At 41.9% G+C, this 26,630-nt stretch overlaps 2 protein-coding genes and 1 pseudogene across 4 annotated transcripts in view; all 3 read right to left on the reverse strand.

Annotated features, from left to right (window-relative positions):
- The window catches only part of LOC146577664 (protein NLRC3-like), a 73,055-nt gene extending 52,937 nt beyond the window's left edge, over positions 1–20,118 (reverse strand). Inside the window, exons 1-2 of the mRNA XM_085268346.1 lie at positions 20,074–20,118; positions 19,854–19,967 (exon numbers count right to left, since the gene is read on the reverse strand). The gene's annotated coding sequence lies outside the window, so the exon portion shown is untranslated. The remainder of the gene's footprint in view (positions 1–19,853; positions 19,968–20,073) is intronic.
- LOC146577658 (carboxy-terminal kinesin 2-like) overlaps positions 1–26,630 on the reverse strand; it is a 372,043-nt pseudogene that overhangs the window by 243,661 nt on the left and 101,752 nt on the right.
- Positions 6,144–26,630, reverse strand: part of LOC146577666 (protein NLRC3-like) — a 90,569-nt gene continuing 70,082 nt past the window's right edge. The window contains exons 1-3 of one of the 3 annotated variants that reach the window (XM_085268235.1): positions 13,724–13,931; positions 11,791–13,582; positions 6,144–6,339 (exon numbers count right to left, since the gene is read on the reverse strand). In XM_085268235.1, the coding sequence (XP_085124361.1) occupies positions 6,144–6,339; positions 11,791–13,582; positions 13,724–13,931 (2,196 nt within the window). Of the gene's footprint in view, positions 6,340–9,479; positions 9,676–11,790; positions 13,583–13,723; positions 13,932–26,630 lie in introns of those variants that run through there. The other 2 variants (XM_085268234.1, XM_085268232.1) reach the window with 2 other exon arrangements.

Consider the following 26,630-nt stretch of genomic DNA (forward strand, 5'->3'; position numbering starts at 1 on the left):
CCAAAAGAGGTTAAAGATTACGCCACTACATTCTTGTCTAGAAAATATTAAAGTGTATTTGGTGACACACAAAAAAGGGTAAAAGTATAGTTTGGGTCCACACATGTCCAAACCCTGGTGTGTAGGCCTACTTAGTATTGAGAAAAGCCCACTAAAAGAACGCCCACCAGACCAAAGCAATGGTGTTGACTTGATCAGCATTAACCCCGCCCCCTGACTTTGATGGGTGAAGCTGACAAATAAAATGTATTTATGAACAGCGATGCAGGGCCAGGAGTAGCAACGTGAATTAAATAAATACATCATTAAATAATTCATTAAATGTGTCAGTAAAATAATTAAAATAGAAAACAAACCAACAAAATATGTAATTAACTAATTTGAATTGTACATAAATACTTAATGAATTATTTTAAATGAAATTAACTGATAATTCATTGTGATTTTGTTTTGTGTTTTGATGAGCTAATAATCAGCTCTCTTTTTCTCATTGTTGTTCTAAGCCGCTTATCCAAAGGTAAGGCACTACCTGTTGAATTATTTCCAAAGTGTGCCAAATTGGACATTACAAATTAAAGTCTACTCACTGAAATTACTGGGGAATGTCTGCTTTGATTTTGATGAGAATCTCATGACAGTACTGAGGATTTAATGCAGTTGGACTGCTAAAAATGATTGAATGCGGTTGGACCGCTAAAGGATTTAATACAGTTGGACCGTGGAAAGCAGTTGGACTGCTGAGTGATTTTAGTATATTAGGGAATTTGGTTATTGTTTGGGGTGGAGCCCGTATTGGTTATAAGGTTGGACCTGCTTCAGTCTTACACTTTTTTGGCTGTTTTACTGTTGTTCCAAAGTATTATAAATTATTCAAGAACGTCAGTTGGACTGATAGGAAGCGCAGTGCTCAGAGGTAACGCTTGCCAATGCCAAGGACGCTTAGGCATTGTCCTCGAAGAGGGATAGTCAGTTGGTCACTGTGGAGCTTGGGGCACTCCAGAATAACTAGGAGTTAGAGTCTCCTTACCGTTTGGAACGGTAGTCTGCGCTTTTTTGGCCAGCAGAAGTTGGACTTCGGGCGTGTAACTTTAACTTAAAACTTCGGGGTAAGCCTTGGCTGTGAAATGCCAAAAATAGAGCTTCAGGCAAAGTTTGGGTTGGTTGACGCTTTTAAATTGAGTTAGGGATTTTAGAGATGAGGCCAGAAACTGTTGGACAGATACTGGTTAATTGATCACAAAAAAGTTGGACTTTATCGGTTGGACCGTTAACTTAAATTTGTCGAAATTGTTTAGGCGCTAAAGCTGACAGATGTGACAGTGGTTGTAAATATAAGACGTCTTTGTAATATAAAATAAGAGATCTCTGTGTGAAAGGAGTCTGAGGCAGTGCTGGAGCTATTTTTAGACTGTGTGTGTGTGAGTGTGAAAATGCAAATTAGTCAGCAGTGAACTGTTTAAACCACAGTTGGTTTTACAAATACTGCTGCAAACATTGTTGAGTGTGTGTTTAAGACGCCATTTATGTTCATTAGAGGGCTATAAATAAAGTTTTGAGTTGCCGTAGTGGATGTATAGTAATTGACTGAGTTTTGATATATATATATATAAATATAGTGAGTGCACTGTATATATTTAAGACTAACATATTACTTTTAGGAGTAACCTCTCATCAGCAATAAATGCTGGTGTGTTTTATTTTTTCTATTCTATGAGTGTGCTGTGAGAATTAATAGAGGTTTCAATTGTTTTCTTTGACTTGCTCTTTCTGATTATGAAAGGCATGTCTGAAATACTCTTAGGAAAGCGTGTTGTGAGTATATTCCTCAACTCTTGTCACAGTTTAAGTGTGTGAATGCTGTGAGTAGCAGGTTTTGAGTGATTGGGTGTGATTTGTACAAAATAATAAATAATAATAACACTATGAAAGTTGATAGTAGAGTGAGTGCAGAAGTGGAAGTGTGAGAGAAAAGGCGGTGTGTGTGTGAGACGATCTGACAAACGCAAAGAATTTAGTATATTTAGAAGTGTGTGCGTGAAATAAGGGTGAATTGTTTTAGATCAAGACTTAGTAAAACAAGAGTTTTATTAGCCTGTAAAAAAAACAAAACAGGAGAGATAGAAACAGAAAATATGGTTCTGAGCAGCTGCAAGGTTGACAGGAAATGGTGTGTGTGACAGGAACTTTGCATGCCCATAAAAGGAACTGACTGTGACAAGTGAGCACACAGAGAGAGAAACATACGAGTTAAACTCCAGGCAGATGAAGCAAATGGAGGTTTTAAGAAAAGAAATGAAAAGGATATTAATTGTATGCTTTAGTGTGTCAATACAGGTGGACTTCTTTCAACCTAGAATCTTGAGTACAAAACCATTGATTAACAGAATTGGGAGGAAAACAGGCCAGATTTTGGCTTAAAATTTTACAGCTTGACCTCCCACTTGTCCCGATCCTGAGAAGAAGCTCATAGGACAGTTAATCTCCTGATGAAGACCGACAGAACATCGTGGACTTCAAGAATTAACAGCAGGCAAAAGACAGTGCAACTGAAACTACACTGACGATACCAGCAGCAGCATGGAAGAAAAGCACGTGATGGAAAATGCACGGTGAACTGCAGGCTGGTAAGAACAGTGTGACATAACTGTTTAAAGACACTGAATGGGATATTTTGCCAGGCTGGGATTTAATCTAAAAGGAAAATACTGAAAAGAGCAACGGAGAAGAAACAGAGAAGAAACAGACTGTGTTTGCTGGGGATCACAAGACAACAAAGGACACTAAGAGAAGGGCACAGGGGCCAGTGGGAAGGTGAAGCCCAGACGAGTTCGACTGCGAGAATAGAGGGTACAATTGGGTTGAAATTGAAGCCGGAACTCAGGATGGTTTAGGGATGTCCACGTCACAAACAAAGAGGTAAACAAGAAGAAGGTAAAATAAAGAGAGAAAATAACTGACAATTACATTAATGAATAGAAGACACACATACAGATATTACATAGATTTATTTTTAGGATAAAGGGGAGAGCTTATACGTAGAAATGACTTTTTATACATATTGCATTTTGTGCCTTTAAGGGAGTTGTGGCTCAATTCGTCTCTTGAGGGTCACGAGCCTTTGGCTAGCGCTATGATTAGCCAATCTACTGTGAGGATGATATGAGTTATTGAAGGATTGCACACGCTTACAGACATATAGAGTCCATAAACACACATGACAGTATTGATTCCAGGCAAAAGGCCTCAAATTAATTTAGCGTTTAACTGAACTTGAGCTGGCCCTGTAACAAGTGACAGAAAAGAGGAACTGAATAGGAGTTTCTTGCTTTAGAGAAGGACCAAAGGAAGGAAAGCATATATTTTGGTTAAGTCTGATAAACTAGAATGAGAAGGTATTGTTACATCAAAGGAGCAAGATGAAATAAAAAGGCTGTACCAAAAACAGGCTATAACATAGGAAATGTGAGTTTTAAAATGAAGTTAGTGTTAACACACAGGAGTTGTTTCAAGGCAGCGTTTAGCTGTGATAAAATGTATGCAGGAGTAATTGCTTATATGTTTAAACTTAATTGATTAAAGTGGTTGGTTTTTTTTTGGATCTTTTAGTAGAATAGGCGCTTATAATGATTTTCTTGTGAAAGGAGATTCTAGGTCAGAGTGGAGGCCTTGCAGCAGCGAGACTTCTGTGTACAGGATGTTGATGATTAGATAAGGCAAGCGACAGGAAACGCATGCAGGGACGTGAAAGCAGCGTTTTAAGAGTTTTAAAATGATGAGTAACGTTGAAGAATATATATAAATACAAGTCAATAAGTCAAGAAGATAATTAGGATCAGGCTTTTGATTAAAGAGTCCCAAAGATGATAAGTTAGGGAGGTGCAGGAAAAGGTGTTTGGTTTGCTTTACAGAAGATCTCGGCGACCACAGGGGGGTGAGGATCCTGGAGGCCCGAGGCATGATGGACCACAAGAGAGGGACGCAGAAAAAACCTAATCTTACGCATGGAGTGTTCTCGAGGGGGAGCTGGTGTTTATTACTGGACCACTTAGATGACATGAGGTTGTCTGATTTGCTGAGCCAGAGGACGGCTAGAGAGGGTCAGAGCGGGAGTGGTGACCCCGATGTCCATGATGCCATGGATGGACATGGAAGCAGCTGAGTGGGCCGAGGAGTGACCCAACACAATGTATTGCGACCTCTGCTGTTCCAGAGGTCGAGAGAGGGAGTATTGAGATTGGAGAAATATTTTGCTGCTATTGTTAAAGGCTCATGTTCTCACTTAGATCATCGATTTCTACTTACATTTCTTTCTGGGAAAAATGGGGATTACTTTGGAAACAGGAAGCATTTTCCCCAATAAGCAGCCCTGGATTAGTAAATCACTCCAACATGTTCTCAGGCAGAAGAAGCTGTCTTGTTATGAGGGAGAGAAGAAAAAGATTGAGGCACAGAAACTTGTTGAAAGAGAGATAAAGCAGCTAAAATCAGGTGTAAAAGTAAAGCAGAGGATGAGCTGAATAAAGGACACTCAAGGCTGGCTTGGAAAGGAATGAAGTCCATGGTGGGGATGCAGAACAAGGAGCAAAGATGAATGTGATGCTGAATCAGCAGAAGACTTGGACTCATTGGATTCCAGCTTTGATATCATTGATTTCAATGAAGAGCTTTGTGATTGTAGCAAAGGGCTGGTAGCTCTGAGAGTCCCACTGATGAGGTGTTTGTGTGGAAATCTCTTAGTGGGACCAAAGAGAGAAAAAGCCCTGGTCCTGATGCTGTGGGAGGGAAATGATTGAAGTGTGCTGTGAGGAACTGACTGGGAGATTTTCACACATTTTCCAGTCCTCCTTGGAACAACAGGAAGTTCCCAGCATATGGAAACAAAGGTTAAGTGTCCTATGGCACTCAGTGATGATGGTGCTGTGGCCCCACCACCTCCACCTCTTTGTAAAGGAACTAACTGTCATCTGAAGCTTCAAATGGGACTAAGACTTCCTCCACTAGGTGGCAGTGTCTGATGAGAAAGTGTTAGTGGAGCTGGCCTGGAGTCAGAAACAGGAAGATGCAGGATTTGGGCTGAAATGGGGAAAAGTGGTTCGCACTAGTGCCTTAAAGCAAGAAGGTTGTAGGTTGAAGCTTGTTGGCCTTTCTGTGGAGGTTGGATGTTCTCCCACAGTCCAATGAAATGCTGCTTAGGTTCATTGGTGCTTCTAAATTGGCTGTAGGTGTGGATGTGAGAGAGTGCTTCTCTGTCTCTCTCTGTTGGCCCTGTGATGGACTGCTCACCTGTGCAGGTGGACCACGCCTCTTGCCCTATGACAGCTAGGGCACAGGCTGCAGCCCTGTGAGCCTAAGCTGAATAAACAGTTAGCAAAAATGATCCATAGATGGCCTGAAATCCCCCAGTTAGCAGTTTGGTAGATAGCTATGACATGCTAATCCCATCCAGCAGCTGTATTCTACCTGTAAGCTGATCCCTGCTGAGCCAAAGCACTTTTTCATATACAAATTACAACCTTTAATAGAAACCTATTGGTCAGCATCTTATTAGCCTGCTGTTAGCTTCATTCCACAGAAAACTGAGAGAAACTAACAGAGTTGATAAAGAATAAAGAGAAATGTGCTGATTTAAAGCCTTTGAAGTGCTTCAGATGATCTCTGTCCACTTCTGTCCACTCATTCATTCATGTAAGCTTTCTAATGCAGCTTTGATCTTCACAGTCTGCTTCATGAAACTCATTCTAACCCTGAATGTCAGAGTGTTCCTCCTTCTCTTTCCCATCATTCATGCTGGCAGTGGAGGAGATTTGGATGTTGGACTGTGTTTTGGATGATGTGTGTATGTTTGTGTTGGACTGCTGTCTGTAAAGCAAACGCACATTTTGCTTTGGATTTCAGTGTCAGACAGACTTTAAGGTGGAATGAAGAGTTGGAGAGTTTCACAGTGAATTATCCAGTGGAGGATTTTTCTTCTTCTTTGAAGGTTTGAAATGTGAACATTGTTCTGCTGCAGTCAATGGACTAAACCAGAGAAGAAGAAAACAGACTTTACCATGAAGATCCTCAGTGTGGATCAGTATAATATCAGCCTGATGTTTGCAGTTTAGTGTCAGCACAACTTTCACATCATATTCATCTCAGCACAACTAAAACATGCTGACTGACCTCAGAGTTTCAAGTCCACATCCTGGACTCTCCAGGAAACCACACAGATGCTTCACTCCTGAATCCTGCAGCTTGTTGTTGTCGCTCAGGTCCAGCTCTCTCAGATGGGAGGGGTTGGACTTCAGTGCTGCTGCCAGATAATCACAGCTGATCTCTGACAAACCACAGTCCATCAATCTGTATAAAGAATGAAAGATGTAAGTTTATTAGACAAAGTGTGAGCTTGAAATCATTCAGTGTTTCATCATCTGTTCAGAGCTGAAGAAGGTTCAGAATGTAGAAGTTTAGAAAATGGAAACTCCAAACAGCTGACAGAGTTCATACGCCTTTGTCAGGGTCAAATTCAAGCAAGACCATGTGAAAATTAAAACACATCATCCTAGGTGAACTTAAACACCTTTGTTCCCCTTTTGTTAAGACATAGAAAAGTACACCACACAAAAATACTGCAAAAGGAAACGGTCGCCTTATATACATAGTGTATAAACTCAAAATGCACATTTCACTTCAAATTAAGATTAAGGCTTTGAACAGATCACATAGTTCAGTTCAACATATAAGACTTTAAGAATGCACAAGCATCTACTTAAAATCTATTTAATTTATCATCCATGATATTATTTTGTACAATTCCAATGTATTTTGTTCATCTCCCTTAAATAAACAGGCAGTCTTAAAGTATGAAATATTCATATACAAACACATATAAATGTGTGTACTGTCTCAGTGGCTGATAGTACCCCACAGGCCTCAGTGTGAGCTTGAAGACATTTATAATGTTTAAGTAGTTTAATGTGCAGGTGCTGACGATAAACACATTTTGAATGAAAGCCGGGGAACTTTGGTAGCACAGAAACAAGTGGCTATTCTTTGTGACTATATGGATCACTCACAATACCATTATTTCACACAAAGGCACCAAATTAATACTCAAAAAAGCTGCAGCAATACACACAAATATAAACAGTACTTGGTGACAACTTTGCTTTTAGCCTTTAACCCTTCTTGACTACTTTTGATGTGGCCTCTATATTTTACCTTTAAAAACAGTTCATCTTGCCAATCTGTTATTTTCTCATTTTGACCAACTGTATCAGCACAATTTATCTAAATTCAGACAAAATTTAAAATACAAGTAGAAAGTGATATTTTGACTGTAAAAACCACACACATGTTTAACGAATCATCTTCATAACTTGAAATGCAAATAGAGATTGTACATTTTTAAAAATACGCACACGTTTTGCAAACAACAAAGTTATATGGTACTATTTACCAAAAAATGCAGCCAAGGCTCAGACGTTTTTCATATAATCATTTCAAACTATTTACAGAACAATCAGGTGTCAAACAATAGTTTGTGTCACTCTAACACATATGAGAACAGCACAGGGATAAACCTGCAGGTCTGACAGCAGGTGTGTCACTCAGCGTTTACACTGCAATCTGCCTTTGTTGGCTTTAAGGCAGCAACTGTGACGATCACTAGTAGAACTGACACACAAAACAAAACAACAGCTACACACTAAATACACAAGACAACAAACTAACTTGAGACCAAACACGGTAAACGTCACAAATCTCTCACGTATCAAAACTCTCTCTCTCTTTCGCTCACTCGCTCTCTCTTGCCGGTCACTCCTAAAACTTCCCCCTTTTGCTAAACAACCAAATGTCATGTTTCCATATCATTTTTGATTGGTCGACATGGTACATTTTCCCACCTATAGGGCTTTGGAGCGTGATGTCACGGGAGATGGGCCATGCCCCCTTCCGCCATGACAGTAGGCCAGCCAAAGGATACCATTTCAGCTATGGATCGTACGTGTTGTGTTGTCGGTTGCAACGTTAGATCACACGATCGTGAAGGCAAGAAGCTGGATAACGGGCTCTCTTTTCATCGTTTTCCATGCTGGAGGCAACGTGAGGGATCCCATGTATCCGATATTACTAAACAAAGACGTCAGGCTTGGATTGCAGCGGTGAGACGAGCGGATATCGAGTTCTCTGCAATCCCCAGCTTTTTGTTGGTTTGCTCACGGCATTTTCTTTCCGGTGAGTTCTAAATTAATTCATATCACTCTTGAAAGGCTTTTAGTGTTATTTTCAACGTGCTGAGGTCATAGATAATGAGATAAAACATGCTAATGTGTGATGCTGCAGAACCACATCATGTCGACTGAGTAGCTTATGATTTGGCATTATTGCAGGCAAACCAGCATATGAAATGGATGTAACAAATCCAGACTGGGCACCAACACTGCACATGGGGCATGACGACATACCTGTATCAGACTCGGACCGGCACTCAAGGCGTACGCAACGGAAGCGAAAAAGAGCACCCATCGGAGGTAAACAACCCCCCCCCCCCCCCTCTAAAAACATACTAAATTGCTATCACTGTACACTAATCCGCACATAACTTCCAGATGAATCACACACCTGTCATTGGAATATTGGTGTACATTTACCTTATGTCTAATTTTATCTTACAGGCTTTCGTTATGCAGCTGCAGAGTCTGAAGGTGTGCCCCGTGCAGAAGTGATTGATGAAGATCTGACAGAAGACCAACAGCAAAATCACAATGTCATGGAGGCAGTGGACAGCAGTTGTGTTGGACAAGTGGAGGTTGAGGTACCAGCTGCAAATGTGGATATACTGAAGAAATGTAAACCTTTTAAAATGATGACAGATTACAAACTCTCAGCTGTGTCTGTAATCAAACCTCTGTAACTTTGCTTCACTTCAGCAGCATCAGCTCATGTTCACATGTTGATTCATGGTTTGCTTCAGTTTTTGATGGACTGCAGAATATTTTGAAGGTTATCTGCTATAAAAAGCCAGAACAGGAAAATCTGCTTCATGTGTTTCTGTTTGATCCTCAGTGACTTTGACACAAAGGCCTCTGCTGTGATGATCACACCTCTGATCAAGTCTCACAGTGTCAGCTTTGTTTTTATACATATGGATATGTGCTGATAAATGATCAGAATTATAATATTTCCCACTGTCTGCTGTGTGCCGTGACCTTTGACCTGCTAAAGACAGTCAGCTGTGGATTATTCATTGTTGTGTCTGATACTTCCCCTCTCTCTGAATCAGGGAAGGTGGGCAGGCCGCGTGTGGGCCGCGGGCCATACGTTGAGTCTCACTTTTTGAAATGTGAACATTGTTCTGCTGCAGTCAATGGACTAAACCAGAGAAGAAGAAAACAGACTTTACCATGAAGATCCTCAGTGTGGATCAGTATAATATCAGCCTGATGTCTGCAGTTTAGTGTCAGCACAACTTTCACATCATATTCATCTCAGCACAACTAAAACATGCTGACTGACCTCAGAGTTTCAAGTCCACATCCTGGACTCTCCAGGAAACCACACAGATGCTTCACTCCTGAATCCTGCAGCTTGTTGTTGGAGCTCAGGTCCAGCTGTCTCAGATGGGAGGGGTTGGACTTCAGTGCTGCTGCCAGATAATCACAGCTGATCTCTGACAAACCACAGCGACTCAATCTGTATAAAGAATGAAAGATGTAAGTTTATTAGACAAAGTGTGAGCTTGAAATCATTCAGTGTTTCATCATCTGTTCAGAGCTGAAGAAGGTTCAGAATGTAGAAGTTTAGAAAATGGAAACTCCAAACAGCTGAAGCCAACAGGAAGCAGCTTCAAACAAACACAACAAGAGAAAAAACTCTGAATGTTTCACATTAAAGTCGTACATTTATCATAAAAACAGGACAAAGACTTGAAAAAGTCGTGTTTTTCCTTCCAGGAACCACAAGGCTTCACTTTTAAAGGTGAAGTGTGAAAGAAATGGACATATTTGAAGTCCAACACCTTTTTCCAGTCACATTATTAAAGCAGACAAACTACAAGCTCATTTTCATTCCAACAAGTCATCTTCTGACCTGGACTAACAACACTGGTCTCTATGTGCAGCTGGCTGTGAGACCAGTGCTCAGGGAGCGTCTACAAAGTGCAACACTGAAAGAACATCGCACACTAGCTGTGTCCCAAAACGTTGGCTGCATCCTTCGGAGGACCCGGTATTCGCGGTCTACGTGGGCCGGGTCCTTCAAAGACCGAAAAGGCTGGAAGTGCGAGGCTGTGAAATGGGACGGTCTAGCCTTCAGATTTGCGTCACCGCTGTGTTGGTGGAGTTTAATAAACTCGGCCATCTGCTCCTTGCTATCTAAAATATAACAGGACACTGGCGTAAACTCTCGACCGTCTCACACTTCTGTTTAATCAGTTTCCTGTTTAACGTTTATTCAGCTGTGTGAAAATCCCGGAGGAACTTTGATCTCAGCCAAACCGATTTACTCCGGAACAAATAAAACACAGAAAAAAGGCAAACAATTACATTTTTAAGTTATCCGGGTGACTTATATATCATGTTTAACCTGAGTAGCGAAAGAGCAGGGGTCTGAAAACGATGAAGCCGGGCGTCCGCTGCTCTCGCCGGCTGGAGTGACCATTGAACCCCCCGGCTTGCTAGCGAGCGGGTGGGTAACAGACGTCTCCGAAAACGTCGGCACACTTTTGCAAATATGCGATGTCTTGATAAACCAAGCAGATATTTGAAGTTTACACAGCTACTTTCTCGCCTGAAAATATGTTAAAAGTTTATTTTGTGACCCAGAAAGATTAATAAGAGTAATTTGAAAACTTAGTAGCAGCCGCCATTGTTGGCAGCTGAAATTTGGCTGGGCCGCGCTATGAATTCTGGGATATGGTGGGCCACGAAGGACACACCCGACGAATCCTTCAAATTCGGGGAAATGAAGGACGCATTTGTGCATTTGCATGCGCAAAAGAAGACTTCACACACAACGCGCTCTGTTTAGACCCAGAGCAAAGAATATTGTTTGACAGATGACCCTTAATATGAAGACTTCAGACTTTACGTTTCCCAATTTTTGCTTTAAGTTATTTTGTTATTTACATAATAATGTAGATAACCTAATAATGATCCTTATTGCTGTTTTAGAGGAGCGGTGCTTCAAAGGATAGCTGCAGATTTCTCTCAGAATCTGTAGATTATACAGTACAAATAAAATGTTCACGTTTCTCCAACGTTGTCTTCCCAACAGTTTCACTGACATCTACACGGGATGGCCAGGAAGCGTTCGCGATGTCTTATCGGGCGCTGATAATTGGCGTCTGTCTTGTGTTGGTGACGTAAAAGACGGATTTAATGCGACATGACCGTTCAAACAGCAGTCACTTTCTAAAACATCGGATATGTATCGGATTCAGTACCACATACGAAAGTGACCCAGGTCGGATTTGAAAATATCGGATTCGCGACGTTCACACTGTCATAGCATGATCGGATATGGGTCGCATAGGGTCAAAAAAGTCAGATTTATAAAGGTCAGAAAAATCGGATTTGATGCGCTTTCGCCTGCAGTGTGAACGTAGCCTTACTCTCAAATCCTCCCTAATAACAATAACATAATTACACTTTAGCCACAAGAGGGCAGCAGCATTAATACAAGTCACATGTATATAAAGGTACAGTGATTATATTACAGTGATTTTGACAAAAACAAAACAGAGGTTCATGGCAGTGTGTTTTCCATAACATACCAACCAAATTAAATAATAAAAACTTTATAACTTACAGAGCTTTTTTAGAGGCTTTGACCACTGGCAGCAGCCTCAGAAGAGCCTCCTCTGAAGCAAAGTATTTCTTCAGGTCAAACACATCCAGATCTTTTTCTGATGACAGTAAGATGAAGACCAGAGCTGACCACTGAGCAGGAGACAGTTTATCTGTGGAGAGACGTCCTGAACTCAGGGACTGTTGGATCTCCTCCACTAGAGAACGATCATTCAGTTCATTCAGACAGTGAAACAGATTGATGCTTTTCTCTGCAGACAGATTCTCACTGAGCTTCTTCTTGATGTACTGAACTGCTTCTTGATTGGTCTTTGAGCTACTTCCTGTTTGTGTCATCAGGCCTTGCAAACGAGTTTGATTAGTCTTCAGACCCAAGAGAAAACGAAGGAACAAGTCCAGGTGTCCATTGGGGCTCTGTAAGGCCTTGTCCACAGCACACTGGTAGAAGTATTTCTTTGAAGATTTTCTTGTTTGAAACACCTTCCAAGTTGTTTCTTGCTCTTCCAGCAGATTGAGTCCAGAGTTGATGAAGGTCAGGTGGACATGAAGAGCAGCCAGAAACTCCTGAACACTGAGATGAACAAAGCAGAACACCTTGTCCTGGTACAGTTGTTTCTCCTCTTTAAAGATCTGTGTGAACACTCCTGAGTACACTGAGGCTGCTCTGATATCGATGCCACACTCTGTCAGGTCTGGTTCATAGAAGATCAGGTTTCCTTTCTGCAGCTGATCAAAAGCCAGTTTTCCCAGTGACTCAATCATCTTCCTGCTCTCTGGACTCCAGTGTGGATCTGTCTCAGCTCCTCCATCATATTTGATCCTCTTGACTTTGGCCTGAACCACCAGGAAGTGGATGTACATCTCAGTCAGGGTGTTGGGCAGCTCTCCTCCCTCTCTGGTTTCCAGCACATCCTCCAGAACTGTAGCAGTGATCCAGCAGAAGACTGGGATGTGACACATGATGTGGAGGCTTCGAGCTTTCTTGATGTGGGAGATGGTCTTGCTGGCCTGCTCCTCATCTCTGAATCTCTTCCTGAAGTACTCCTCCTTCTGTGGGTCAGTGAACCCTCTGACCTCTGTCACCATGTCGACACACTGAAGAGGGATCTGATTGGCTGCTGCAGGTCGTGTTGTTATCCAAAGGCGAGCAGAAGGGAGCAGGTTCCCTCTGATGAGGTTTGTCAGCAGCTCATCCAATGAGGTGGACTTTCTGGTTTCAGTCAGGATTTTAGTTTTGTTGAAGTCCAAATTAAGTCGACACTCATCCAGACCATCAAGTATGAACACAACCTGGAAGTCTTCAAGCCTGCAGATTCCTGATTCGTTAGTTTGATTAAAGAAGTGATGAACAAGTTCCACCAAGCTGAACTTTTCTTCTTTCAGCACATTCAGCTCTCTGAAAGTGAATGGAAATATGAACTGGATGTCCTGGTTGGCTTTGTCTTCAGCCCAGTCCAGGCTGTATTTCTGTGTTAAGACTGTTTTCCCAATGCCAGCCACTCCCTTTGTCAGCACTGTTCTGATTGGTTCGTCTCTTCCTGGTGAGGCTTTAAAGATGTCTTCTTGTCTGATTGTTGTTTCTGGTCTGTCTGGTTTCCTGGATGCTGTTTCAATCTGTCTGACCTCATGTTCCTCATTGACCTCTGCAGTCCCTCCCTCTGTGATGTAGAGCTCTGTGTAGATCTGATTCAGGAGGGTTGGGCTTCCTGCTTTAGCGATGCCCTCAAACACACACTGGAACTTCTTCTTCAGTTGGGCTTTAAGTTCTCGTTTACAGAGTGGAGCAAATATTTCTGAAGGTAAGAAATTCAGAAACAAATATTATATAATAAATATCATAGCCTTTCAGTACCCTGAAAGGATGAATGTCTATTGGTCCATTTCTTGAGCTATTAGGAAAGATCAATATTCAGTCTTTAGAGAAATTCTCTTACTGCTCTGCAGATGGTCAGCCATCTCTTGCTGCTTAAGTCTCCTCAAGAAGTGGAGTGTGATCTTCAGAAATGCTTCTCTGCAGCTCTTTCTTTCATCTTCATCCTCTCCTTCAAACATCTCCTCATCCTCCATCTGGCTCTTTAAAGTTTCTGGGTGATCTGGACTCAGAAGCTTCTGGATCTTCTTCAGCTCGTTCTTCACAAACATGGTGATGTTGTCCTCCAGCCGCTGGAAAAGAAGACTATATGAATTACCCAGTGGTAAATGGACTGGTTCTTATATAGCTCTCTTTGATACTCTGTGCACACAAAGCTTTTTATACAACATGCCTCATTCAACCAAGCACATTGTTCTATGCTTAAATACTTTCTTTCACACTCTGATGGATGCATCAGAGGGCAGCTTGGGTTTAGTACGTTACCCAGTACATTTGCCAGCCAGGGTTTGATTCACAAACCTTCTGACTAGTAGCTGACCTGCTCCCCTCCTGAGCTACAGTCACCCCAATCTGACTGAAATCATGGAGCCCAAACTCTGACTTATGTTGGACACACTGACAATCCTCTGGTCCACAAAGTGCAGCATAGAGGTGACTGAAAAGAACAAATGTAAACGTAGTACTACAAACCATAACCACAGAGTCCAGGTGTGTTTGATGTTGCTGTGCAGACTGACCAGTGGAAACCTCTGCTCTCTGCTGGTCCACTCTGTGGAGGAGTAATGTATAATTAGCTCATGTTATGTCTGTCCACACACAGACACAAGCTAAAGGTCCATGAAGTGATGTTTGGATGGGTTCAGTCAATCAGATGACTGTCATGGTGAAGCTTTGCTAGTCCTGCTGATCCCACTGAGAATTAACAACTCAGTTTCCAGATGTCTGTAGTTTTCTGCTCAGTTTCTTTAGTCCCAACAGCTCTTACCATCTCCTGCATAAAGCTTTCCCTCCATGCTCAGATGCCCTGGAACAAGGTGCTCTCTTTATATCAGTGACTGGTTTAAAGGGACAACTTGCAGTGCTCGCCAAACTTTGTGTCAGCAAAAGTAGTTCTAATGTTTCTTACATTTATTACATTTTTACATTTTTACACACACAAATCAATGAACGCAAAAACATGAACTTTCCAGATATTTTGTTTTACAATGTTACAAAACTCAGTTCACAACTACACAGTCTGATTTACAAGTACAAAATATTTATGACCACAGTTTGAGCCGATGTATGTCCCGAGTCTGTGGACTCAGTGGTTTTGTTTTGATTGTTATTGTCTTTTGTTACAATTTCATTCTGATTAAGGTTTTCTAGTTCTGAGGTTTTGGTTTCTGTGTTCCCTCTGTACTGTGTTAGTATTGTGTCTCTGTGTTCACTTCCTGTTTTATTTTGACAGTGCCATGTCCTATGTTAGTGTGTCTACTTTTGCTTCCCCTTGTCTGGTTATGTCCAATGAATCCTGCTGTGTCTCCCTTTTCTCATTCCCTGATTTCTCTTTTGTGTATATGAGCCCTTTGTTTTCTCCTGCTTGTTGCTGGTTCGTCTGTGTTGTCTCCCCGTGTCTCCGTTTAAGGTTTCAGGTTAGTTTTTTAGTTTTTCAGTAGAGGTTATCTTAGCTTCTGCACAGGCCATCTCCACTGCACTTCACCGTTTCAATAAAGCTCACTCACTTCACAGCAGTGTTGGCATCTTGGGTCCTTTATTAAATTCAACATGGCTCGCCCCGCTAGCCGTGACATAAGATGTGAAAACAATATCCAAAAAACACGAGAGACAAACAGGGAATAGTTTTAAGGTGCAGGGCCAACAAACTGAGTCTAGCCATGAACTCAGAGTTGATTGAATTAGCATTTTGAATTGGCTGATCTGAGCAATCAAGTCTATGTTCACTTTGAGTTAAGATTATACGTGATTAATGTAAAAGAAAAAAGCCGTCATCAGCAACTGATTCTGATTTAGCAGGTTTTCAAATCTAAACGGTACCCATCGCTAGCTGGCTGTAGTTAAACCTTTACTTAAAAAGCATCCCTAGACCCAGCTGTCTTAGCTAATTATAGGCCAATCTCCAACCTGACAATCCTTGAAAGAGTAGTTGGGGGGAGACAATCAGAGGGGCAGTCTTAGGTTACAAACTACTGCAGTCAAGTCATTAAGGGAGACGGGATCAAACTGCTCTAAGACAGCTGAGCACACAGGAGAAAGACTCTGATCTGAGGCAGCAGTCGGCGAGACAAGAGCCCTAATAGATAGAAGCTTGTTGTTAAAAAACGCTAAAAAGAGTGACGCTGAAAAACTAGTTCATGCATTTATTACTTCCAGGCTGGACGACTGTAATTCATTATTATCAGGATGTCCTAAAAACTCCCTGAAAAGCCTTCAGCTGATCCAAAATGCTGCAGCAAGAGTCCTGACAGGGACTAGAAAGAGAGAGCAGATTTCTCCTGTTTTGGCTTCCCTTCATTGACTTCCTGTTAAATCCAGAATTCAAAATCCTGCTCCTCACATACAAGCAGTGTTGGGACTAACGCGTTATTAACTCATTCACTGCCATTGACATCTATAGCCGTCAATTGCAGTGCATGAGTCAATGGGTTTAACTCATTCACTGCCAATGGCTGGCAGTGAATGAGTTAAGTAACGCGTTACAGTAACTACGTTATTATTGTGGTAACGAGCACGGTAACTAGTTATTATGCCAAAATCAGGAACGCGTTAGTCGTTACTGAGATTTAGATAGGGTCGTTACTCGTTACTTCGTGTGGTGGCTATCGCGGAGCTTCCACAGATTCAGTAACATTAGCAAGTGGTGGAGGGCAGCAGGTGGATGAAGGAAAGGGGACGCAGAAGGAAAAGAGACCCGAGGCGGCTGCCGCCGGTCCAAGTGTGACCTGAACTTCAGGTAAGAAGTTATGACCTGCAGTCTCTCTGGGTCAGATATGAACCAAGTTTAGGTGGAGTTTATTTTCGTTATTCTGACTTTTTCCGTACTGCGTGCTAGCTAGCATGACGGAGTTTCTATACAGCTGGGTGGTGCTATGAAGTTAATGATGTTGAACTTTATTTTGTTCATAAGTTATTAGAGTTGCCAACCGTCCCGTCTGGTATTCAGAGAAAATATTACGCGTTTCTTATTGAGGTGAAAAGGATCAGTTTGTCCCGTAATTCAGCTACAATGAAAAAGGCACAAAGCTGGAGTTATTCTGTGTCTTTGCTGCACAGCTGCCTCTTCTTCTCTCATTCTCCCCCCTCCCTCTCCCGTTTCTACTTCAATCATGAAAACTGATCAATGATCAGCTGATCGGCTCTCTTGTTTGTTTATCGCTCACTTTGCGCCAGAAAGAGGAAACCAGCCGATGTCGCGGTAAACAACAGCAGCACTTTTAAGCTTGATCAGCTGTTGTTAGAATTTATTTAATATTAATTTCTAGTATCAGCTGATGTTTGATGGAGCCACAGCTGTAAAGCTGCTGGTCATGATATGGTTTGGTTATCTGGTGAGAGGGAAACATGAAGATGAAACCAGGAGACGTCCTTACTGGATCATCAGAGCTGAACAGGTGATGGAGAAACAGGTTTACCTTTTAGGTGACATGAATGAGTTGAAGGGAAGTTATGAACTGTTTCTGAGAGACAAATAACACCAGGATCCTTTTTTAGGTAGCTGACAGCTGGTAACTGTGCAGGTGCGGATCTAGCAAAGTGTTGCCAGGGGGGCATGTAGGGCATTAACAGGGAGAGGTGGGCACAAGGAAATACTTTTCTTTCTTATTCTCATTTAAAATGTCTAGCTTTTAAAAAATAATTATCTGAATCTTACAACAAACGATTGATAGATTGATGCATATATACCATCAAAACAGTGTACATCACTGTCACAACAGCGTTTGTTTTCATTCAAAGGCTTTATGTTTTTCGTATAATGGTGGGCCGGTCTCTAGTTAAAATACCCGGACCAATTTTTTGTCCCAGTCCAGCCCTGTAAGCAGCTCATCTGCAGTCTGGTGTTACCTACATCTTCCTATTCAGAAGGCAGAATTTCCAAGTTCTGAGTACAATCAAAGCACCACGACTGCAGTTTTTGTGTTGGATGTAAAAGGCGCACATGACGCTGTGACGTAGGCTAGAATCATGGCAGCAGTCAATGACGGTCCAGGCGTGGGATTTCTCTCGTGGAAATATGCACATTATCTTTTCCTTTCTATTGGTAGGTGGCACAGTGCACTGTGGCAAGTAAGCAAGCTAGAAGACTGGCAAAGTTATGGAAGCAACACATTAACAAGAGAATTCTGAGTAAAACCAAAGTTACTTTCCCTAGTAACTAGTTACTTTGAAAATAACGAGTAACTTGAAGTAACTGAGTTACTTTTGAGAGAAGTAACTAGTAATGTAATTAAGTTACTATTTTAAAGTAACTTACCCAACACTGCATACAAGGTCTTAAATAATCAGGCCCCATCTTATCTTAATGCTGCACCACAACACCTGATCTCTGGTTTCCTCACCTCTTCAATCCCACTTTAATACTTGACTAAACTCATTTTCCTGTTTAGGTGTTGAGGCAAAGCCGCCCATCTACAATGCAGGCAACAGCAAACGGAGCTATTTTTGATTCCCTTTGGGTTTTTTCTACTTTTGTGCTACAAAATGTTCAAGCTGATTAAATTCATTAGAATAAAAGTTCAGATAATTTTCTCATATTAATGTTGGAGGTAGAAATTCAGGGAACTTTGCACAAAAACTGGCAGAAATTTCCTTCAAAGATGGAGTTTTTACTTTAATACTGTGAGTACATTTCAGAGCCTGGACTCTTTTACCTTTACTTGAGTAAAGAAGCTGAATCAGTATTTCAGCTTTAAGAGGGTATTTTAACACAAACATCAGTCCTTCTACTTAAGTATGTTTGACACTTTGTTTAATCATCATTTTTAATGATCAAATATAATTATGTTTGTTATTTGTGGATTTTAAATGTCCTTGACAGAGACAGATGATGATCATTATCCTGCACTGTGGTCTCAGGTTTGGTCGAGCTAGCACAAAGAATGGCTATGTTGAACTTCCTCCTGGGATCTACACTAAGAAGTGAGTCCAACATTAGCAGGGTCTCTTTCCTTTATCTGGATTCACTTTAGCATTCACAGTCACGTGAAGCTTGTTATTAACTCGATAAGTCAACCCAGGGTTTCAGCTGAGCGCTCACATGAAACACATGGTGTTGGCAGCATCTGATCAATCATATTCATGGAGACGTGTATCAGCAACAGAGCAGCTGAGTTTGCAGAAGGAAGTCAAACTAAACCACAGGAACAATATGAGGAGATTACACACATAATAAAATACTAGCAGTAACACAGCTGCTGCAGACAAATCAGTCGTGTGATCGTGTGTGAGAGGAGAAGGACTGTAAAGGAGTTTGGTGTTAAAAGCTCTGTATGAATGTGGGAGACTTTGAAGGGCTTTAAAAAGGCCAATATAAAATAAAAGGCAGCAAAATTGCTGAGTGTGAAAGTCACCAGACTTATCAGACCTCTGTGATTAAGACCTGTAAGAACACCTATTTGTACTTGTTGGCATTATATCAAACACACACGTATATTAAGCCTTTGTTTGAACTCTGGTTGAATTTGTTACTTTCAGACTGTGAAACATCACAGAGGCTGCAGCTGCAGATCTTTTATTCACCTGGAAATTTACTTTAAATGTTAGATGGAAAATGTATTGCTCAGTTTCACGAAAGTAAGAACAAGAATCCATAAACCTTCATAAAGACAAACATCTCCCAGAACATTGAGCTGCTGAAGTGTCACTGAAGGGACAAACTATTTGTCCTCCTCCATCCAGCAACACCTGAAACACCTGAGTGGAAGCTCCTCCCTACACTGTGTTTGAAGCAAAGCACAAAGGAGACACCTGCTGGAGCAGCTGGAGTCCTACAGACACTCAGCCTCTTCACTACACAAACACCTCCTACAACATCCACTCTTTCCACTCTGACTGCTGTGTTTGTGGAAACACTCCAACACACACCGCTTCACATACCAACATAGAAATGTGTGTGAAAAAGAGCTGAGCTGATATTAAACATGAGGATTTATTCAGAAATACAGAGTCAGGAACAACATCTAGACACACATTACCTCTCAGCAGCAGAAGAACAGCCTTTAAAGTTTACAGCAGCATCCTTCGACACGTTGCTCTTTAAGGAAACACAGCTGGGTTCAGGTCCAGGAGATTCTGGCCTCTTATTGATCCTAAAAGAAAAACAATAAATGTCACAGCTTCATGAGACAGGAAGGAAAAACTGGAAACATTAAATTAAAGACATGATGAACAATCTCATAAAAATAATGTACTTACTCTTTGTCACATAACAGTCTTTTGTTAAAGTTTGCACCAACATCCTTCGACTCGTTGCTCTTTAAGGAAACACAGCTGGGTTCAGGTCCAGGCTCTGGATTAGTTTCAGGGTTATGTCCAGCTGAGCCTGGTACGCCCCACAGCTCTGGGCTTTAAAACAACACACACAGAGGTATGAGTGTGAATAATGATGGAGCAGTGATGTGAGTGCTGAGCTGTGACATGGAGAAGAGTCATGGACAGTTAGAGATGGTCATCTCACCTCTGAGCTTTGGTCTGGCTCTCATGTTCCCCACACAGAGTGCTTTTAGAGGGAGGGACTCCCTCCTCTCTGTCCTCACACTGATCCATGCTGCTGAAAACATCCAGATGAACAGCATCAACTTTTTGGGGATTTACTGGATGATTGAGCATCCAGACACTTTTTAATATTTTACTAATTTCTGAAGCATTTTACCAACTTTGTTCAAATTGGTCTGCTGTCATTTTATTGTTGACAAAAAGAGATTTTGAGTTTGACTGTTGACGTTTCCATGTGGGACTGTTGCTGCAACACCAGGATGTTACTACAGAATACACTTTATATTGTGAGCACTTGGATGTTAGTCCAGTGGTCCTAAACTGACACACCTGCACCTGGATTCATTCTGACCAGATTTTAACCCAACAGTGTTTCATACTTAATACATCAGACACAAACTCTGCAGCTGTCATTGTCATCAACTGCTACTATGTAAGGAGTTGTTTTGATCGAAACTATATGTGACGTAGCAGAAATATATATACACATGCAGCTTGTGATTTTTTTTTCAGAGCTGTGGGTGCATGATAGCGCCTAACAGTTCTCCGTTCCAGGGAATGTAAAATAAAGATCATTTTTTGAGTTTGACCACTTTGAGCCCAGTTTTTCTTCGCCGCCAAAAGAATGCAAAGAACTGAATTTAATAAGACGATCAACTGCGCCACAACATTCACGAAAGCGAAAGTAAAAGCGACGGAAGGAAACGCCCAGAGAGGCGTTTGAGGGACGGTCAGAGTCAGGAACCTCAGAAACGCATCAGGCTGGAGTTTAATTCTGTTTTCATCTTTAGAAACATCTGGAAATAGTTATAAAAATGCTGCGTAATAAAGAAAATAGTGTAGATTAGTTTGAGTTGTGTTTAGCTGAGCTGTGTCTTTAATCTGAAGTTCATTTTGTGGAGGAGCAGCAAGACTTTCAGTGTTACTCTCAGAGAAAGCCTCCCAAATGTCTGTTGTCTTAATAGTGGAATTATCTGGAAAATGAACCAGTTCTTATGAGCTGCTTTTCTGTATGAGCAGTCACAGCATTTTATACAGCGTGCTTCATTCACACAAGCACTTCTTTTTCTAACAATGACACTATGATGGATGCATCGGAGAGGAAGTCGGGGTTCCACATCTTGCCCAAGGATACCGTGGCGTGCAGACTGGAGCAGCCAGGGATCAAACCTCCAACCTTCCAGTTAGTAATTCTACCTGCTGAGCTACAGTCTGTACTTCCTGAACAACACACCCTCCTTTTGTTTCTTTATTTCCAGTAGCAACCAGGACCATAATGAACCCTGACTCCAACAGACACTCAGGATCCACCTGCCCAGTAAGTCACCCGCTAACTGCAACTATCAGAGCCCTGACCTTCTGCAGAGACGAGTCACACTGAACACAGCAAGTGTCCCTGCTCTCAGATACAAAACCTGCCTTTAAAAGTTCAGAGTAATGAAATCAGCAGTTCTGATTCTAGAATCTGTAGTCTCACACACATGTGCAGAGCACTTTTGTTGTTTTGGTTCACATCAGGTGATATTCTGCTGCAAACAACTAATGAGAACATTTTATGAAAGCTTTGAGTGTCCATCAGGATCCTGTAGAAACAGCTTCCATGTCAAAGATCAATATTCTGAATTCTGTTTTGAAAGAAAAAGATTTCTAGAAAATTCTCTAAAGAATTCACCATCTGTTTTGTTTTCTAAAACAGATGGTGTTTTAGAAGCTACCTGGTTTCTCCACCGGTTTTTCTTTATTTTTTTTAAGGAGGTCTGGTTTCCCCACCAGTTTTTTAATTATTCTAAGGAGGTCTGGTTTCTTCGCCAGTTTTTAAGGAGGGTTAAGGATGGTTGCTCCACCGAAAGGAGGTTTTTCCTCTGCCGCTGAGGGCGTTGAGTGTTTGGTTTATCCACCAATATGTAAGGAGGATAGAGCTCTCATTGGTGGGTAAACGCACGTGTGAGCGAGTGCGGGCCAGACGTGGTCTGTGTGAGTGTGACTGATTGTTGTCTTGTAATGGGGAATAAACTGGGTAATTCTGCCTTGAAAGGGGATGGAATACATTGCAAAGTATTCACTGGGCAGCACGTAGTATGTAGATCATTGAAGGAAGAAAGTAATGAATTTGTGCACAAAGCAGATGGAACAGTGAGTGTGACTGTGTCTGATGTCACTGTGTGTGTGAGACACAGAGAGGTGTGAAAGACAAACATCCAAACTCAGCCTGCAGTTCTGTTCTGTGATTCTACATTTGACTATCCGTTGAGTTTGGTGTGCACTTCTGCTTTGTTCAGATGCATTTAGATACATCACCTCCACTCTGGGTGGCTGTAGCTCAGGTGGCAGAGCAGGTCAGCCACTAATCAGAAGGTCGGTGGTTCGATCCCAGGCTGCACCCTGGCTGCATGCCAAATATCCTTGGGCAAGATACTAACCCCGTGTTTGCCTACTGGTGGTGGTCAGAGGGCCCGGTGGCGCCTGTGTCCGGCAGCCTCGCCTCTGTCAGTGCGCCCCAGGGCAGCTGTGGCTACAATGTAGCTTGCTATCGCCAGTGTGTGAATGGGTGGATGACTGAATGTAGTGTAAAGCGCTTTGGGGTCCTATGGACTAGAAAAGCGCTATACAAATGCAGGCCATTTACCATCTCCTGTCTTTCCTTCTCTACCATTGCCTCCTAACTGCAGATGGGCACCGGTATCTGATGTCATTATGGCACCGGGTCTGACATAAACGGTAGTAACCAGACTGAAAAGCAGTGCACATTTTGGTGCTTTTTTTCCTGAGATGTCATACACTTTGGATTCTAGCCAATCATTTTACCTTTCCAAGGATAGTAGGCGGGCCCCGGTACGTATGTTCTTTTAGAGCAGAGCGACAGATTAAAAATGCCCAAGGCTAAGCGGTCAAAGTCTGGCTGTACTTCACAGCAAAAGATGCAAACTCAGCAGCCTGCAACAAGTGCTTTAAGCTGATACTGTGCAAAGGAGGTAACACCTCGAATCTGGTGAAACAGGGAGGCTGTAGCTCAGGAGTTAGAGCTGGTCACCTACTGGTCGGAAGGCTGATGGTTCGATCCCAGGCTCCTCGTGCCAAGTATCCTTGGGCAAGATACTAACCCCAACTTGCTCTCCACATTCGGAGTGTGAATGTACTTAGAAAGCACTGAGTACAGATAAAGTGCTGGTGTGATTGGGTGAATGTGGCATGTTGAGTACTCTGGGAGAGTAGAAAAGCGCTATATAAGAATCAGTCTGTTTACCATGAAACACCCGGCGACGCATAGTGTTTTTTTTTTAAAGCCGAGAAATGCACCGTATTTGATAGCTTCCTGCAAGACCTCACACCGAGCACAACTACTGCGGGTGTGGTGCCTGTTATCGGACACGGAGTTAGCAACATCCCCCAAGAACCTGAAGAGGAGAGTCCTGGCCCCTAGCCCTGCCAGAGGAGCAGAAATGATGAGGATGATGACGGCAGCAGCAGCCGTTCTTCTCTGCGTGTGTAGCTTAATGTTGTTTGTGTGTAATTTACGTTGAGTAGGCTAACCACGTTATTACATTAATGTAAGGTGAACAAGCAAACACCGTTGTAGTTACATGCTGCTGTCTTCTTGTTTGATAGAGTGATACCATATATGCCCTATAGCTGCACAAAAGGCTAACATTGTTATCTTTTTACAAAAAAAACAACAAAACATGAGCGGTTTCAGGACAAAGTTTGTGTTCTCCATTCTTTAAGCACCGGTTCCAACCAAAGGAGGTATCTTGTATCAACAGAAAAGGCTAACTTGGTTATCATTTTGCAGAAAAAAAGAGACTGCTAAAAATAAAAACATGAGAGGTTTTTGGACAAAGTTTGTGTTCTCCATTCTTTAATCACTGATTCGAGCACCGATTAAGCACAGGCACTGTTTCAAAAGTACCGGTTTGGCACCGGTATCGGATAAAACCTAAACGATACCCATCCCTACTCCTAACATGCCTCCTTCCTCCTCTTCCTTTTCTTTCAGCCATCAGTAGCATGACAGTCTTATTCATTATGATCCACGCATTTTATTTGGTAAAGCTTTAGTTCAGAAGGCCCTTACTAATGCAACACTCCCCATTTACCCAGGCTGGCACTTGGAGTACACTGGCTTGTGGCCCCTTGTGCCAGCATTAGTGCTTTCCTCCTTTCTGCTGCTCACAATTCACCGATCACACTTTGACTATTACCATTAAAGGCTGCAGAACCTGCGTCTGAAACCTCTGGTTTAAAAGAGTTCAAATAAATAATCCAGCTATAGTTGTCAGTATTTCCACTGCTGCACAGGAAAAAACTTTATTATAAAATAAATAATAAGAAATAAACTTTATTTTTCAAACACAAGCTTTACACAACTTGTACGTTCACACAAGCACTTTTTCCATGTGTCTAAGTGTTTCCTGTCGAACATTCACCAGGACACCATGCAGACTGGCATTAAACCACCAACCTTCTGGTTAGCAGGTGACCTGCTCGACCACCTGAGTTCCAGCCACCTCATCAAAGTGACCAATCACATTAGAATCCTGTCCTGCTTTGGGCTCCGCCTCCAAACCATCCAAAGCGGGTTTATTTGCACCATGTATGCAGGTAAACTTAAACATCCATTCAGCTGCTTCAGAAGGAAAATGTCAGCTTGTGGTTTCAGTCACAGGAAACTCACAGGTTAGAGTCCAGCCAGAGGGCTGCTGTTGTTTATCTGTAAAGTCTTTACATTTACAGAAATAAATAATTATGTGGACACATCTGGATCATCAGCAAACATGAAACCAGGTGACCACCAGGACCAAGCTGACTGCTGACACAGAGTTCATACTCTAACTGCTAGCTGCTCTGCTAGCTAAGTTAACTGATGTTAAAGGTCAGAGTAAACTAGCAGCATTTAGTTACTCAGCATATAATGCAGTTAATCTGAAATCTCTTTTTCTCTCTGAAACAAAGTGACAGCAGACTGAGTCAAAGACAGAAACCTTATTGAAACACCAAATATTCCCCGGCTTCACTTCCTGATCCAGGATTCAAAGAGGACGTTGCACTTACTCAGCTTCTTCCCATGAACGTCTTCCCTCTGCAGCTCTGCTGTCTGGACCAGGTCTGTGTAGAAACAGAGACAATCTTCTGCTTCATCAGTCCTCTGTGTCTGCAGGCTGAAGTCACATTAAACACTTCACACCAGCAATGAGTCTGAAGCTCACAGGTCAAAGGTCAGCTGCTGCACCTTGTGTGATATTGTTTGATCAATAATTAACCTGCAGCAGGTTTCTGCTCCAACTCCGACACACTGAACAACCCTGAGAACAAATCAGAGGATGTGGGTGTGTCTGCAAGCTTCAATAGTATTAAACACCTCACACCAGCAATGAGTCTGAAGCTCGCAGGTCAAAGGTCAAAGGTCAGCTGCCACACTGTATATAATATTTCAATATGTATACAACCTGACTGTGGGTGTGTGTGCAGCCATAAACAGTTTAAACATTAAACACTGAACCATAAAAGAAGCTTAAGCTGCAGCTCACAGGTCAAAGCTCAGCTGCTGCAGCCAGTTATGACTTTACATAAATCATCATGTTTTCCCTCTCAGCACTTGGGCTGTTTTGACTCAGCTACACTATGGCAAATGGCCAATGGTTCCACAGCTGTTCTTGTTGTGTTAGGGCTGAAAAGCCCGACTTGTTCTCCTCTGCAGGTCATCAAATGCACCACAGAAGTTTGTATTTGCAGAAGCCTGTGTATGTTTGATGGCTTTATTATTCTCTGTTCAAAGACAATAAATGTGGAAAATGTCTCATGTAGTATCAGCGTCATTTAAAAATGACTGCAAACATTTAGAGAACATGTGCTGCTGTTTGTCCTTGTAACAGGGCGGCCCTTAGCGGCTGGAAACACAGTGAGACAGACCAAGGCAAGTGTAGTGGAACAAAGTATTTATTTGCTATATGGCTCTCCTTACAACAATTAACTTGTCGAGCTTCTTCACAGCACAAAAAATCCACCTCTAATGACGACTGGCAGCCTTAAATATGTTCAGCTGTCACAGACTTAACCATTATTCCACTCTCAGGTAAATTCTTAAATCCCAACCTTCCACCACAGTATACAATATATTAATTAGAATAAATAAATACATAAATACATTTCCACATTTACATATTAATAAATATTTCACACTTAATGTTACACCAAACCCAATATTATAAAAACCCAGAAACCCAAGCACAAAAAGATTCACCACACTCTCTTTACCAATG

Source organism: Mchenga conophoros, linkage group LG3 (genome assembly GCF_057382185.1).
Source record: "Mchenga conophoros isolate Kocher_MC1m ecotype Shallow Benthic linkage group LG3, M_conophoros_male_GT1.1, whole genome shotgun sequence".
Classification (NCBI taxonomy): domain Eukaryota; kingdom Metazoa; phylum Chordata; class Actinopteri; order Cichliformes; family Cichlidae; genus Mchenga; species Mchenga conophoros.